The sequence below is a fragment of the Monodelphis domestica genome, chromosome 1 (genome assembly GCF_027887165.1).
Source record: "Monodelphis domestica isolate mMonDom1 chromosome 1, mMonDom1.pri, whole genome shotgun sequence".
NCBI lineage: Eukaryota > Metazoa > Chordata > Mammalia > Didelphimorphia > Didelphidae > Monodelphis > Monodelphis domestica.
Window position 1 is genome coordinate 524,334,633 of NC_077227.1, and position 16,357 is coordinate 524,350,989.

A 16,357-nucleotide genomic window follows, 5' to 3' on the forward strand; every position below is an offset into this window, starting at 1 on the left:
GCTTAAGTGTTGTACTGCCCCTTCACGAGGGACTTTTTCCAATAAATTTCTGATATCAGGGTTGTTGATTGTTGTCTCTTGGGCTTTTCTGATGTAGAAAGCTGCTACCCTGTGTAGGGGGAATATTGGTATTGACTTATTTTTTTTGCTGGTATTCTTTGCAATTGAATTCAGATTATGCATACCCAAGAACAGGAATAAACCAGGCTGAGATGGTTAAGTTATGCCTCTACTGAATATAGGATCCATAATCTAGCCCCAGCTTCCTATTCTAAAGTTATTTCATATTACTTCCCGACATGCATTCTGTGTTCCAGACAAATTAGACCACTAAATTGTTCCCTTGACTTAGTATTATATCTATCATCTTCATGCTTTAAAAAACCCCCCAATAAAAACCTTCTACTTTCTGTCTTAGAGTCAATACTGTGTGTTGTTTCTGAGGCAAAATAGCAGTGAGGACTAGGCAACGGGAGATAAATGACTTGCCCAGGATCACACAGCTCAGAAGTGTCTGAGGCCAGATTTAAACCCAGGTCCTACTGTCCTCCTGTCCCTAGGCCCGGTTCTCAATCTATTGTGCCATCCACCTGCCTCTTCACCTCCATTCATTTGTGTAGATTCTTTCCAAAACTTGGACTGTATTTCCTCTTAGCTTTTATTCTTTTGAATCTCTAAATTCCTACAAAGCCCTTAAACCTCCTTCTGATTTTCCTAGTAGTTCTTGCCATTTTGTATTTTTTGAGGTGTGTGTGCGCAATCCCTATACCTCACTCCTGCTAAAATGTTAAGTTTCATGAAGGCTGGCATTGTTTCAGATTTGTTTTTGTGTCCCCTACACAGTGCCTTGCACACAGTAGGCACATAGTAAATGTTTGTTAAAATGTCTTGATAGATTTGGAGTTTTCTTTGCCCCATTTAGACAGGTTGCCTTCTTTCTAGCTTGTTAATTCAAGGATATTTTAGAGGACAACATGTTCTTTTTATTCTTCTCACGGATATTTATGTGAGTGGTGTAACAGGAGAATTCCTTAGGAAAATGAGCTCAATAAAGGCTTTTATCTAGGACTTGCTTTCTGTGTTCAAATTAATATTCAGCTGATGGGAGAGCTGCTGAAATTAGAAAAGGATATAGATTCTCAGGATCGTGACTACAGAGTTGGAGTGGATGTCAGAGGTCTAATTCCCAAATTTTGCAGATGAAGGCCCACAGAAATTAAATGATATCCAAACAGATATAAGCTACAGAGCCTGGATTTGAACACCCTGCCTGCAACTTTAGTTTAGGAATTCAAGTTTAATGTTCTTCCCTCTTTAGTATGGGATCTCTTTGTAGGGATGGGTGAGTTTGCTTCAGAACTGTTTTGGTGAGTCCTGGATATTTTTAGCCCTTCTTATTAGAGAGTGTAGATTTTATTTTCTCTTCTATAACTAAGACCAGACTGCATGTACCTGTGTCTGTGCCCACAAATAGGCTTCCTTTTGATGCTTTTAACCCTTTCCTTTGCAGAGAGCAAATGATATTTCTTCTTGGAGTGAGCAGCTTACAACTTTTTGTTCAGAGTAACTGGACTGGCCCTCCTGTTGACTTACAGCCCCAGGACTTTTTGCCATCTGTTTTATTACAGCAGTTTGGTGAGGTATGTTGGCTCAAGTTTCCTATTTGTATTATTACTGTGTTTATCATCTCTGAGGAAAGGTGTGAATACATGTGAAATTGGGGACTCAGTGGGAAGTACAGATTCATATACAGCTTTTCACTATGTAGGAAACTACATGAGCTCTGATTCCTTCATTAAATGACTTAATAATTTGAAAAAGTTCCAGTATTGCTGATGATAACCTAATTTGTTATACCTTTGGCAGGGCTTCTTATTACAGTGCAGACAGCTTTACTGTACAGTGTGCTGGGTATAGTGTCTTTTAGTTGTGTCTGGAACATATACAAAATGTTAGATAAGTATATACATATATATGCAAAACTCCTAAATCATGTTAGAGGTGAGAATGACTGTTTGTGGGGAGTGTGAAGAGGAAATTAAAGAAAATCATGTTGTGTTTAAGAATAGGCACTGATTATGTTTCCCATGAGATTCTGGGTTTTGGATGTGGAAAGTGCCCTAGATCCAGCCCTTTGATTTTATGGATGAGGAAATGTAAATGTAGAGACTTGAAGTAATTTATTGAAAGCATTAAAGATAATATATCAGACTGAGGCTACTTATTGGTCACTTCTGTGCCCTATATAGGATTGTAGTAACTATTGAGAATAATTTTTTTTTTAAATTAAAACCCTTACCTTCCGTCTTGGAGTCAATACTGTGTATTGGCTCCAAGGCAGAAGAGTGGTAAGGGCTAGGCAATGGGGGTCAAGTGACTTGCCCAGGGTCACACAGCTGGGAAGTGTCAGAGGCCAGATTTGAACCTAGGACCTCCCGTCTCTAGGGCTGGCTCTCAATCCACTGAGCTACCCAGCTGCCCCCTACTGAGAATAATTTTTAAAAAATCCAGGAACCAAGAAACAGGAAATAGACCACCCCCTCCTCACAAAGAGAAAGACTTCAGAGCAGTCACATAGATATTTATCAAAACCATATACTAAGGTGCCCATTCAGCTATTTGACCTTTCTTCTTTCTTTTTTTAAACTGCAACCTTCTGTCCTAGAATTGATACTAAGTGTTGGTTCCAAGACAGAAGAGTAAGACTAGTCTGAGGCCTGATTTGAACCCAGGACCTCCTGTCTCTGAGCCTGGCCCTCTATCCACTAAGCCACTTAGCTATCTTTGTCCTTTCTTTTGATAGAATTTTAATGGTCTTAGTTGTCTGGTTTTCCTGCCCCATAGCAGAGAGGAATTGTTACATTAGAATTTGTAAGATTGTTAGAGGAAGATCCTCAGAGCTGCATGAAGTAGTTGAAAATTGAAAAAACACAACAATCCTGAGTCAGGAAGTAGAGGGGCAACCTCTCTGCATGCCTCAGTCACCCTTAGACCATGGCCCTTCAGTAACCGATGTTCATGGTGACACTGGTCAGAAGGCTGCATTCTATAAAGGTTGTCATCCAGCGAATTCTCTTTAAGATGTCATGGAGATGCATCCTGGGCCATTGGATGGGAAAATTTGTACTAGATGCTTTAGAAAGGTTTCATTTAAAGTTATTGTGGGGTCAGAGACCTGGAGCTGGAAGGGACCTCATAGGTCCTCATGCCCAGCGCCCTCATTTGACAGCTGAAGAGGTTCAGCCCGCGGGAGGGGAGGTGATTTTACCCAAAGTTTCAGAACCAGGATAGGAATGCAGGTCTTCTGACTTTCCACCCCACACCTGCAACATCCTGCCTGCCTTCCAGATATTTAAAAGGAAAAAAAGCATTTATAGCCCATGTTTACATTATTCAAATAAGATAATGTATGGAAAGCATTTTACAAAGTGTAAAACATTACATAAATATCAATTATTATTTTTGTCATTTGGAAACAAGAAATGCCCTGCAACTTGATAAGAGGCATAGGAACGTGGCCTTTGATTTCATGGTTGTAGGATATTTTTTCATGTATCCTCCATGTTAAGCTATTGCTTTTACATTCAATGCATGTCAGCACTTTCTATTGCAGCTTAGAAAGTTTTGTAGAGTAAGTTAAGTGACTTGCTCTGGGTGAAAGAGCCAGTATGTTTCAGAGGTAGAACTTGAACTCAAGCCTGCTTGGCTCCAAGGCCAGCTCTCTATTCTCCATGCTTTTCCTCTTCATAGTACTGTATAACCAAGGTATTAGTATATAAGAAATAGTCTTTATCTTTCAAGAGCTTGTGATATAGTTCATAATTTGAGACACAAATTCATGAAACATTTAAGTAGTAATGAAAGACAATAAGTTATTGTGCTCAGTGACTAGTACAGGTTGTAACTTCTATAGAAGTTCAGAAAAGGGGAAAAACTAATGGAAACAGCGAATGTCAGGGGAGGAAATCTTTGATCTGAGGCCAGGGAGGATTATTTTGGTAACATTTAGAAGAGGCCAAGTTATCCTAAGTGTATCAGTCTGGTTCTGATTGGAAAAGGAGCAGTTTAAAGATCTTTCTCTGATCATTAGTGGGATTAGGTCTGTGAGTAGCTCCTGTACTTCCAATTTGGGTGAAATAGGGAGAACCAGTCCAATTGTTTGTATTTCTATTTTTTTAAAAACTAGATTATTATATAAACCATTTGAGAGCACATTTAGAACTCAGCCAGAATACGATTGTTAAATCATAGGAGAAGGTGAGATACTTGGATTTTAATTTTCATGTTACAAAAAAAACATGTTTAATTATTACCATATTTTATGTGCTTTGAGATTAATAATTGAGTAAGAAACCAGTCATTTATTACATGTCAAGCAGAATCCCAAATAATTTCCAAGTTAATGATCAGAGAGGGAAATATTACCTGATAACAAATGATGCAGTGCTTATATTTAAACTCTATAGTTTAGTCTTATATATGGGTAATGTGACCCTCTTTGAGGCTATTTGTAGCCAATGATTCTGCTTTCAAGAAAATAGTCTGAAATTTATGCTTAGAGCAGACAGACTTTGACATCAAGTCAAGTGGGATAGGGATGAGTTTTCTCAATGTTTGAATCTTCTCCTGTCACTTTCCATGGTGTCAATTTAGCTGAGTTTTTTTTCTTTCTTCCAAGTGAGACTAACTTGCTTTGGATGTTAGGGGAGAAAGCTTGTAGATCTCCTAAGTAATAGCATGTGTGGAGCAAAGAAAGATACTTATCCATGCTTGATCATATTAAGAATGTGTCCACTTATTTCCTGGATTATAGTACCTTGGATTCTAACTATTTATATGAGACTTTATTTATTAAAGTTGTGATTATTTGTAGGAAAGAAAATGTAAAGGTTCCAGTACCCTGCCTCTTTGCCTTGCTTCAAGAAAAATGAGTTATGAGGGACATCCTTTGTTTTTTTTGAAAAATTGATGTCTCTTTTGTTTTTACATTACAGTCAACTTAAATTCCTTTCTCTGGACCAAAACCTTTCTTGGCACAAGGAAAAACAAGTAAAAATATCTAATAAAGAGTTTACATTTGACACTGACTATATTCTTTCTTGCTGGTTCCTTTCCATTATACCATGAGGAGAGAGGTCAATTTCATTTTCTCTTCCCTAGGACCTTTATTGGCTTTCTCATTACTCAGAATATGACATCCTTTGAGCAATCTTTTCATTTATATGTTGGGAACCATTGTTTTCTTGCTTCTGCATATTTTGCTCAGCATAAGTTCATACAGATTTTTTCCCTTGTTCCTCTGAATTCCCTATTCATCAGTTTTTCTGTTCAGTAATATTGTGTTACATACATGTGCCATTATTCTCACAGCTGTTTCCTGGTTAATAAAGAACCCTGTTTTTTAATCTCACATCTTCAGCCTTACGTGAATACAGGAAGTATTTTTAGTCTGTTCCTTGCTTCCAAAATGAATTTTTCTTCTTCTTCAAACAAATAGCATAGTTAAACAAAGTTGGATTTTGGAGTTCAAGAACTCCATTGCTTAGTATTTGTATAACCTTGGGCAAATCATTTCCCCTTTCTGTTCCTCACTTTCCATATCTTTAAAATGAGTAGGCTGAACTAAATGATCTCTAAAGTCTCTAAAGTCTGTTAGCTCTAAGTGCTATGATTCTGTGCTCCTTCATTATAACTTTTATTCATCCATTCATTTGACAGTTGTTTATTAAATGCCTGCCATGTAATGCATACTCTCTAAATCTCCTCTCAGATTATTTTCTCCCTGATAAGTAGTAGTCCTGCAGTTGAGTAATGAAAAGAAAACATTTTTTAAAAATGGTAGAAGAGACAGAGGGGAAAAGAGCCAGTTGTATTAAGGAGATATTGGGGAGAAGAGAGAGGTAAATAGCTGGAGTATGCTTGATGTTTATGTATATGACTGATGCTCCCTGCAGCTGTTTCTTATGGCTCTGACAATGTAGGAAAAAATCTTCCATGTGGCAGCACAGGACATTGCTGCCTTCTCTTCACCTTTATGGTCCACAGAGCATTTTTCTTCCCTCCTGTGATGATAGAGATCCCAAAGGAGACATGGTAAGGCAGCTAAGGATGGCAAGTTAGGAAGCCACATCTGAAGAGAAGTTGAAGCAACTGGTGATGTTTAGCTTAGAAAAGAAAATACTTGGGAAATGGTACATAATAGCTTACTTCAAATATCTGAAACTCTATCATGTGGATAGGAAAAAGACTTGTTTTGTCTGAGACCAGAAAGCAGAACTTGGGAGCAATGTGTGGAAGTTTCAGGGAGACAGATGTTAGCTGACTGTGTCAAAGGACTTTTTAATACTTAGGGTTATATGTAGAGGGAAAAAAGGCAGAAGTTGGATGAGTGTCTCTCAGGGTATTGTAGAAGTATCCTGCATTATGTGATAAGCTAGACTAGATGATCTCAGCCAGTGATTCATTGCAGAGCCTTGGATTTGCCCTCAGAGGAATAGAGTTCAAATTCCAGCTCTTTCACTTACTATTTGTGTGACCTTGGGAAAGGACTTTACCTCAGGGACCTTAGTTTCCTCATCCATAAATTTAAAGAGATGAACTAGATAGCTTCTTAGGCTCTTTCCACCTCTATCCTTATGAGCCTGTAAGCCATATCTTTGTGATACTTTCTAATCTGCAGTATGCTAGTTGTCCCTGGCTAGGAGTTGAGTACTTTGCTTAGGTATTGGAAAAATAATTATTGGTGTAAGTCAGCAAAATTTCTTTTATTATTGTTTTCTTTTTTAATGAAAGACATCTTTTCAGTGAGATCAATATGTGTTCACTTTAAAAATAATTTATGTCTTTCAGATCAAAGAATTATACACAGTTGTTCTGGGTCTATTGGTTCTAGATGGTGAATCAATCTACAGTTTGACTTCTAATCCTGTTTTACTGTTACTAGCACGAGTCATATTGGTGAACTTAAGACACAAATTCTCCAGTATTCAGGTAAGAAAAAAATATCATTTAAATTATTTTCTAGGTGGCATTTAGTAAATACCAGCATTGGACAGGGAAGAATAATAGTTATAATACCTACCTGCTAAGGTTCTTGTGGGTAAAACATCTTATAAACCTTATCAAATATTCTAGAAACATGAACTATTCAGTTCAATTCAACATTTATCAAGTTCCTATTATTTGTTAGGTGTTGGAGTTAGGACCAAAGACAAAAAGGAGACAAACTCTGCCCTCAAAGCAGCTTATATTTTAACAGTGTGAACCCATATAAATACATTTGAGATGTGATGTTGTCATGAAAGTATGCTTGTGGTTAGGTGGCACTTATTCTGGTTCTTTCCAGCTGAGCATTGGGAATCTAAGAAGTGCGGAGAGGGAAAGTTCCAGGCAGAGTAGATAGTCTGTATTGGGTCATGGAAGACCATAGAATGTTAATGTACAATGAACAGCAAGTAGGCCAGTTTTCAGGAATGTGTAAGGGGGCAGTGATGTGGTATCCCTGGAAAGATAGGCCAGAGCCAGATTCTCAAAGGATTTAAGTGTCAAATAAAGAAGTTTGTCTATTATTCTGGAGTCAATAGTGACTCCCAGAAGCTTCTAAATCTAACTAGTGTCATGGTTGTATCTGAAAACATGAAAATAATTCAGGACATTAGCAAGAACTCCCCTGCGTTACATTTCTTTATTTAGATCAATGAACACTTAAGGAAATGAGTCTTTATTGTTTCAGGTTAAATTTACATTCATCAATCAATACTCAGTAAATATTTATTAAGCATCTTCTATGTGCCAGACACTGTGCTAAAATACTGGGAAACGGAGACAAAAGACAGTTTATGTACTCAAGGAGCTGACATGTAATAGAAGATTATATTTAGACTCTGTGAAAACAAAATTTTAACTTTCTATAATATCTTAATTATAGGTTCATACATATATCCCCCTTTACCCACGTTTACTCACATACATTTATTTTTAGCCCTTTCTGGGTTGTTGTGAACAACCTGAAGAAGTGCATTTTGTGAATGCAGGGAATTTAAGTTCATTCTTCCTCACATCCTGATTTGTTTTCATGCTTTGGCACAGGATTAATAATTAACAACTCACTGATGTTTCTACTTTCTCATTACGATCCTGTCAGGAAGGTCATACAAGAATTATTTCCAATTTTTTTGAATGAGGAAATAGAAGCTGAGAAAGGTTTCCACAGCCTGTGAGGGTTTGACAGAGCTGATATGGCTCCTAGTCATTTACTCCTTCCACTGAGTGAGGCAGCTTTGTGATGCTTTGCTATACTTTTCATGTTTATCCTGTGCTGACATTCTGCCCTAACATTTAAGCAAGGGAATATATGTATATTCTTAAAATTTGAAGTGATCTAGGAAACTCTCAGTGTAGAGACTTTTCCCCACCAGTCAATATTGATTCATCTCTAGCCTTGCTGCAGTGATGTACATGGGTATGAGAGCTTCATTGACTTTCCCATGGTCATTCCCACAGTCACAATGTGTAAGTGACAGGACTTTAATCCAAATTTCACAATTCCTATACAGGAGGACCTTGTTTTACATGACTGGTATATTCCATGACTCTTCTCTTGAGTTGAAAATCATGCATAATATCAAACCCTATTATTTAACAAGCATTTCTTAAATGAACAAAACTAGACACTTAATGACTTTTCTAATACTTATCAGAGGTACTGATAAGAGCATCACCACCCTTACATTTGGAGCCTTAATAACTAAATAGTGTTAATGAAACAAAGAGAAGCACTGCTCTGATGTGGACACAACTTGTTACAAGCAAGCATTCTGGACCAAGACTGATGCAGGATCTAACGTTTGGCTCAAAGCAGTGTAATGACTCACATGAACACTTCTCAGAGTGAGAATGAGCATGATTGGGTGAAATTCTGCAAGATTTTATACTTCTTGGGAAATGGTATGGATTTAATATATAATTTAAAATTTTTATGTATTTTTCTGCCTTTATTTTTTTCAATTGCCGATTATGTATACCTGAATGTATGTATGTTGAGTTCATGTAAAACATGGCCTACTGAATTGTCTGTCATTGAATTAGGTAGCTACAGCTACAGAGCATGTTAAAATGGGCTTTCCACTTATTTTAATGTAAAAAAACCATTGAAATGGGCATTAATCTGAGCCTGTCAGGAGACTCTAGGATAGTGGTTGTTTTTTAAATACAAGAAAATATTTCTTAAACATTTTAGTTTGTAGACTGTAATGTTGACTTTTTCCCCCTTGATTTTTATTTTCCTCTTGACCAAGATAGTTTGCTCCTTTATAATAAATGGCTGCGACTTTTGCTTGTTGAACAGAATCCTACTCTTTCCCCTTCCTGATCCTTGCCAGCAGGTGGCAGAATAGGTTAATATCAGGCAAAACTGTGACATTGTCATAAATCTTTTATTTAATGGTTTTTTTTGGTGGGATTGTTGTTTGCAGAACTATATACCCTAATCTCCATTTTATATTAAAATACAAATATACCTTTATTGATGTTATAAAGAATAGACCTCAGTCCATTGCAATTATGGAATTTCCAAAATTCTTGCAAGAGTTCTGAAAAAGGCACAAAATAAGTTGTTCACTTTATACTGATTATGAGTGAAATGATTAAATGAGTTCATCTACATGAGACAGCTTTAAAGGGCCATGTATATGTCTATTTTTGTTGCTGTGGTTCTTAAAGAGAGGTAGTGTTGGCTTCAGGGGGTCTGGGTTTGTATCCAATCTTTGTTGTATTCTGTGTGACCCTGAGTAGGTAACAACTTTCTTGGGTCTCATTTTCCTTAACTATAAAATTAGAGGGTTAGATTAGATAACCTCTGAGATTTCTTTTAGCCCTAAATCATGATTCCATGATAATAACATTTCAGTCATTGTTATTTAAAGCTAAGAAGGGATAAGGGAAATAAAAGAGGTACGTGTTAAAAAATAAAGGAATGAAAAACATTTATGAAAATAAAATAAAAAAGCTAGACTAAAAGGCTTTATATTTGAATATTTTTGAATAAAACATGACAAAATTGTGTGTTCTCCTGCTTCTTTTCCAAAGTACTTCTAGGATGAGAATTTGCCAAATAGCCACAACAAATACATAGAAACTTTAGAACATTGAATGTAGATTTTCCCCTAAATAACCTCTAAATGCAACATTTGGAGTTTTCTGACATTTATTTCCCAAACCACTTAATTTTGAAAATTCTTATTATATTGTTTCCCTGTTACATAACAAAGTGATGAAATATGTGGGTTTAACCTTTTGACAGAATCTCTTCCCAGTAGTCTGCTGAGTCATTTAGTTAGATAACACTTCTTTAACTACTGAGAGTGTAGTATGTATTTGAAAAAAATTTTTTTGAGGGAGGTTGTAATGAAGTATATGTAACTGATTGGTTTAAATATTTGAGTTGATCCTCTAAAGCTTTCAGTTTTTTTCATCATGCTTTTTAAAATATGTTTTTGATGGGCCCAAATCATTCTGCTGTTGATCTGTAAATGGGCATGCCATTTGATTTCCTGTTGTTCTATTCACCATCCCTGTGCCAAACCAAACACTCTTCCCTGACTACTTCTTCCTTATATGTGTTGTTTCTTCCTTCTGTATAAAATGAATCCCTTGAGCACATGTGTATTTGTAAGTCTAGCACTTAACTAAACTTAACTAAAGCACTAAGCACTTTTACAAATTATTTTATTCATTTATTGATTCATGATAATTGTAGGCTGATGCACTTTTCAGTAAATGTGAGCTCTATGAAAGTCAAGACTGAATCCTTTTTTGTATTTGTATTCCTAGCACTTTGACTCACTGACTTGCATATAGTAGATGCTTATCTCAATCTCCAAATTAATTTCTTGAATGCGTGAAATGGCACTGTAATTGAATATGCTGTCAACAAGTGACCAATAACTTTGAATCATGACCCATTTATTATTTTGAAGAGCAAATGTTTTGATCTCTGTTTCTGAGTTCCAGTATGGAAATTTGCTTTAAAGATGATATCCTCGTTAGTCCTTTAAAATTCAGAGGCTTCTGAATTATTTGAGCAGTTGATAAGAGTGTGAATTGAGAAAAGACAGTCTTGAATCTAGACTTAGTCCATGTTTTGAGGGTTAAACAAATAATCAATGTACAGAATATGGAGTATAAGTTTAGGCCCCTTTGTAGAAGACTAGTTTTCTAGGTTTACAAATGCAGTACTTAGTTCTATTCAAGGAGAGGATTAGAAAGAGTGCTAGGGATGGACTCTATCAACATTCCCCTGCTCACATCTACTACATTTATTTCATTTGCACAAGTAGGATCTTCAGATATGTGGATAACAGCAGTGGTGCCTGAACATAAAAATGTCACCAATATTTAGAATTTGTATTTTGTAGCTGAATGACCATTTCTTGTCACGTGGATTTTAATGGGAATACTCTGAACAGAAAATTCTTCTCTCAAGTTGGTCTTAATTAAAATATTCTTGGAGGCAGAGTATATTTTTCTCTATAAGAGAATAACTAGCTATGAGCTTTAAAAAAATGTAATGTGAAGGCATAAGGTTGCCATATGACATTTTTTTCTTTCAAGTGAGATTAATAGTGGAGTAATGGGGGAGCAATGCGATTTTAAGTTCTGTCAGTCATAAACCTTTCAGCAGTAAGTATGGTTAGCATTATTTGAAAGAAGATACTATTCACTATCATCAATACTGTGGAATAAGTAAACATGTCAGCCATCCAGCTTAGATGTCATGCTTTGTGAGATTTAAGGAAAGAAGCTATCTCAATTTCTTTGCATTTGCTAAAGGTCTCCTAACATTTATTTAAAGTCCCCCTTAATAGTTTTGTGATTTTTTCATATAGACATCATTATTTGTTCAGCTTTTCCTTTTAATGGAAACTGGCCTTTCTAGCCCATTCATTACAGTTCCTGAGACTTACACTCAGAAATTTCTCTATTGCTTTTGCTAAAGTTTGGTTGATTTTGGTGTGATTCTCTGGGAAGGCTGATGAGTGGGCAGTGTCCTACTTTTTATTTGAAACTAACCTCTCTGCTGGATGTTGTGGAGAGTAGCACAGTGTAGGGAGAAGAAAAACTACAGATATTTACAGAAATTTATAAGAGGTAAAAATCCAAGAAAGCAGTTAGCAGTAAAACCTGTGCCCTCATATATTTATGTATAATTGTACAAAGTTAACTATTCTAATGCTGGGAGGCAAATCTGACCTCATAGTTACTCCAGATCATAGTAGGATGGAGCTATTGCTGAACTATGACTCTGGAAAGATATACCTTACCCCTAGAGTTGAGACAGTATAGATTTGTAGAAAGGGGTCACCTGGATTTGCACCTTGGGATGTTAATAGAGACACCATTTAAAAAATTAACTTGGCTAACATCAACAAACATGAAGATTTTCAGTGCTGCTATTATGTAAAGTTTTTCAAAAATTGTATAGTAAATTCATTATAATAGCATCATGTTAGTGCCTGCATGTCTATGTCCCCTTTTGAAGTTCTTTTGCTCTCTGTTGTGTATTTTTAAATGTTTCATTGATGTGCCTTTCTTCTAAAAAAAATCTGGAATGCTTCACTAATTTGTTTGTTGTCCTTGCCTAGAAGGTATGCTAATTTTTCTCTATATGGTTTCCGTTTTAATGTATTTGTTGCCAAAGAAAACAGTGTTCTCCACTTTTCTTCCTTTCCCACATCAGTTAGTCATCAATTTTGTCATTTCTACCTCAAACGTTTCTCAGGTCTGTTCTCTTCTACCTACTCACACAGCCTCTACCCTGGTTTAAGTCTTCCTCATCTCTCAACAGGATTGTTGTAATAATCTTTTCATTCATCTCAGTGTTTATTTTATGATAGTGATGGGACATCCAAATGGAACTGACCCATAGGCAAATAGAACACAAGTTAAAAATCATGGGAGTACATATAGGCTTTTTAGTAATATCTGCTGGAATCATCCAATTAAGGAATTGGACTTTTTTAATCTGAAGATTAGCTTGGAGAGGGACAGAATTAGATTTAGGCTTGATGTAAGGAAAACTCCTAAAACAGTCAGCAGTCTATCAAGGGGATGGTCTGTCTCAAGAGACAATGGATTCTACATTCTGGAGGTTTTTCAATAAAAATCTTCCTTACTACCCATCATTTGTTATTGAGAGAATTCTTATTTATATATGACTTGGAGTGCTTGACTTTTGAGGGTGCTTCCACCCTGTAAATTTTGTGATTTTTAAAAAAATTTAACAAACTTGCTTAACTCCAATTAAATATTTTTAAAAGTTATATTTAATGCATACCCCTACTAGGTTTGTACCCCAAAGAGATAAGGAAAAATACTTGTACAAAAATATTCATACCCATGCTCTTTGTGGTGGCAAAAAACTGGAAAATGAGGGGGTGTCCCTTGATTGCGGAGTGGCTAAACAACTTGTGGTATATGATGATGATGAAATACTATTGTGCTATAAGGAACGACAAACTGCTTGATTTACATATTAGCTGGAAAGATCTCCACGAACTGATGTGGAGTGAAATGAGAAGAACCAGGAGAACATACACAGAGACTGAAACATTGTGGGACAATCAATTGTAATCATCTTTGCTACTGATAGCAATGCAATGATCCAGGACAATCCTGAGAGACTTATGAGAAGGATTGCTATCCACATCTAGAGAAAGAACTGTGGGAATAGAAACACAGAAGGAAAACATTAGTTGTTTATATGGGTTTTGGATGTGAGGTTTTGGTTTTAAAAAGGTTATTACAAAAATAATTAATATGGAAATAGATATTGAGTGATGATACATGTATAACCCATTGGAATTGCTTGTCAACTCTGGGAGGAGGGAGGGGAAAAAGGAAGGGAAAGAACATGAGTCATGTAACCTTGTAAAAATACTTAAATAAAAATTTAAAAAAGTTATATTTAAATGGGTCTCTAAATATACTAAATATAAATTGTTATTAAAATTTTTTGGGGGTTACTTACCATAAGATAATGAATAGTGAAATTAGTAGAATCAGGAGAACACCATATAAAATCACAGAATTAATACTGGAGGTATAAACTGAGAATGCTATCTCCAGAAAGTGAACAGAAAGATCAAATATGAAAGACTTAATTTATATGAACCTGTTAGCCTCCATGATGATATCTTATGTGAGGTGGAAAGGGTAAGGAGGGGTTGGGACACTACTGGATGGGATCTGCTATCTCAATATGCAGAAAAGTAAGTAAAATGTATAGGAGATTTGAGATTCCATTTGTGCAATATTTTATTTTTTCATATATGGAAATGTTTGTTGTATTTGTAAACATTTGGAATAATAATAAAGATCTTTTGGAGGTTGTGAATTTTTCTCAGCTTACTGATTTTATTTTTTTTAGACCTTACCATGGTGGACCTTAAGATGTGTGAACATTCACCAGCAGTTGTTAGAAGAGCGCTCACCTGAGCTCTTCAGCATTGCTCAGACCAGTATTGAGCAAGGTAAGTGTTGAAATTTTCCCATTATGAATTGGTATAAAATTTAAGTCTTATTTCAGTTGAAATGACTTGTTTTCAGGTATTTGTCCAGTTGTAATTTGTGACTTAATAATTGTTTTTTAAACAATTATTTTTATAATTCTGATAAAAGCATCAAAATCATAAATTATGTGCTTCACTACATGTTTCTGAGAAAGGCAAATAACCAAAAGCCAACTTGAGATTTTGAACCTTAAAAAAAATAGGTTTGAATAATAGTTTGAATAGTAACAAAGGTAAATACTCATTTTTATAGCTATTTACATATTTTGTGGGTTTCACTATAGATCTCTTTATTAAATTTTTTTTCTTGGCATTTTTTTCTTTTTATATCATTTCCTCAACAATTCATTCAATCCTTCCCCTCCCAGCATTTCAAAAATCTGATGGTATATGCAGTTTTTCACACCTAGAGTCTCCTCCTGTAGAAAATAGAAGTAACTGCTATTTACATTTAAAACTAATAATCAACATATACTCTTTCCATAATAGCTTACTGGTATTTTTCTCTTAATCTGATTCTATTTCATGTTCATCATCTCTACATTTGTATATATATTTAAATTTTTACTTTTATAACCTCTGTAATGGTAGTCATTGTGAATACATAATGTTATGCTTTCAGTTGCTTTATTTCATCTAGTTCTTAACAAGTTTTTTATATTCCTTTTATGTTTATAGTTTCTGAATGCTTTGTAATTATCCCTTTTATTGATATGCATTAGTTTAATCAGCAATTTAAATCTATTAGTTCTTTATTAATTCTTTTAGTAGATTTGTCATATTGATGGCTCCTATTCTTATTATAGTATTCTTAATTTTTTCATGCCCTATTCATTTTTATTATTTTAATTGCTGACTTGTTTAAGTGTGTATAAATTTAACAGTATTGTATATTTCTTGATTATCTCACCACTTTTCTTTTTGTCTCTTACAAATTTTTGCCTTGAATTAAATTTTTTTATGCATTGCATCATTTTTGACAAGTTACTTAATTTTTCTAGGTCTCTTTAATTTTTCTGACTCCCTCATCCATAAAATAAAGACTATATAACTTCTTTGGATTTATTTAATTCTGTAAGCTTTCTGTGTATGATTCTATGGTATTGATGAATTTTTAAAAATCATTCCTTAGTTACTTAAAAAAAAACAACAAACCCTTCTCTTCCCTTCCTTCTTAGAATCAATACTGTATGTTGATCTCAAGGTAGAAGAGTGCCAAGGGCTAGAGTCACTAAGCTAGGAAGTATCTTAGGCCAGATTTGAACCCTGGACCTCCCATCTCCAATTCACTGAGCAACCTAGCTGCCCCAGTTATTCTTTTTAATAGGAAGATTCAGACCATTTACATTTAAAGTATTATAAATTTGATTGATTCTGTCATTCCTGGCACCCTTGGCCCTCCTTTCCCCAATTATTGTTCTTTATCTTATTTACTGGGAATACAGTGGAGTTAAATTTTCTGCCAACATTTCTATTGCTAAAAGAAATAAATAAATGTTCCTTTTGGGTTAAAGATAGAGATTTCATTTTTAGGTGATCAATTCCTTTTATTCTCTCTCCCTGATTTTATTTGGAGGTTAGGACTTTTGTTAAAATTTCTTGCCACTTAAAATCCCATATTTATAACCTTGAATGTATTTGATTCTTCATATTTTCCTTAATTACAATATGCCCTTTTATCATAGAAGTTAATTTATTTTCTAATGTTTCTTTGTAAATAATCTCCCTAAGTAAATATAGTAACTAATTTATTGTAATGTACTCTTCACTAGTGATATCTCGACTCAAGT

The 16,357-nt window shown here is 35.1% G+C and overlaps 1 protein-coding gene and 1 non-coding gene across 2 annotated transcripts in view; one reads left to right on the forward strand and one right to left on the reverse strand.

The window, feature by feature from the left end:
- Window positions 1–16,357, forward strand: part of TTC27 (tetratricopeptide repeat domain 27) — a 227,793-nt gene that overhangs the window by 16,090 nt on the left and 195,346 nt on the right. Inside the window, exons 3-5 of the mRNA XM_007476051.2 lie at window positions 1,511–1,640; window positions 6,850–6,990; window positions 14,426–14,528. Coding sequence (XP_007476113.2) covers window positions 1,511–1,640; window positions 6,850–6,990; window positions 14,426–14,528 — 374 coding nt within the window. The remainder of the gene's footprint in view (window positions 1–1,510; window positions 1,641–6,849; window positions 6,991–14,425; window positions 14,529–16,357) is intronic.
- On the reverse strand, window positions 12,597–12,704 carry LOC130456681 (U6 spliceosomal RNA). The gene has a single exon (XR_008915735.1). It is a non-coding gene; the product is annotated as a U6 spliceosomal RNA (small nuclear RNA).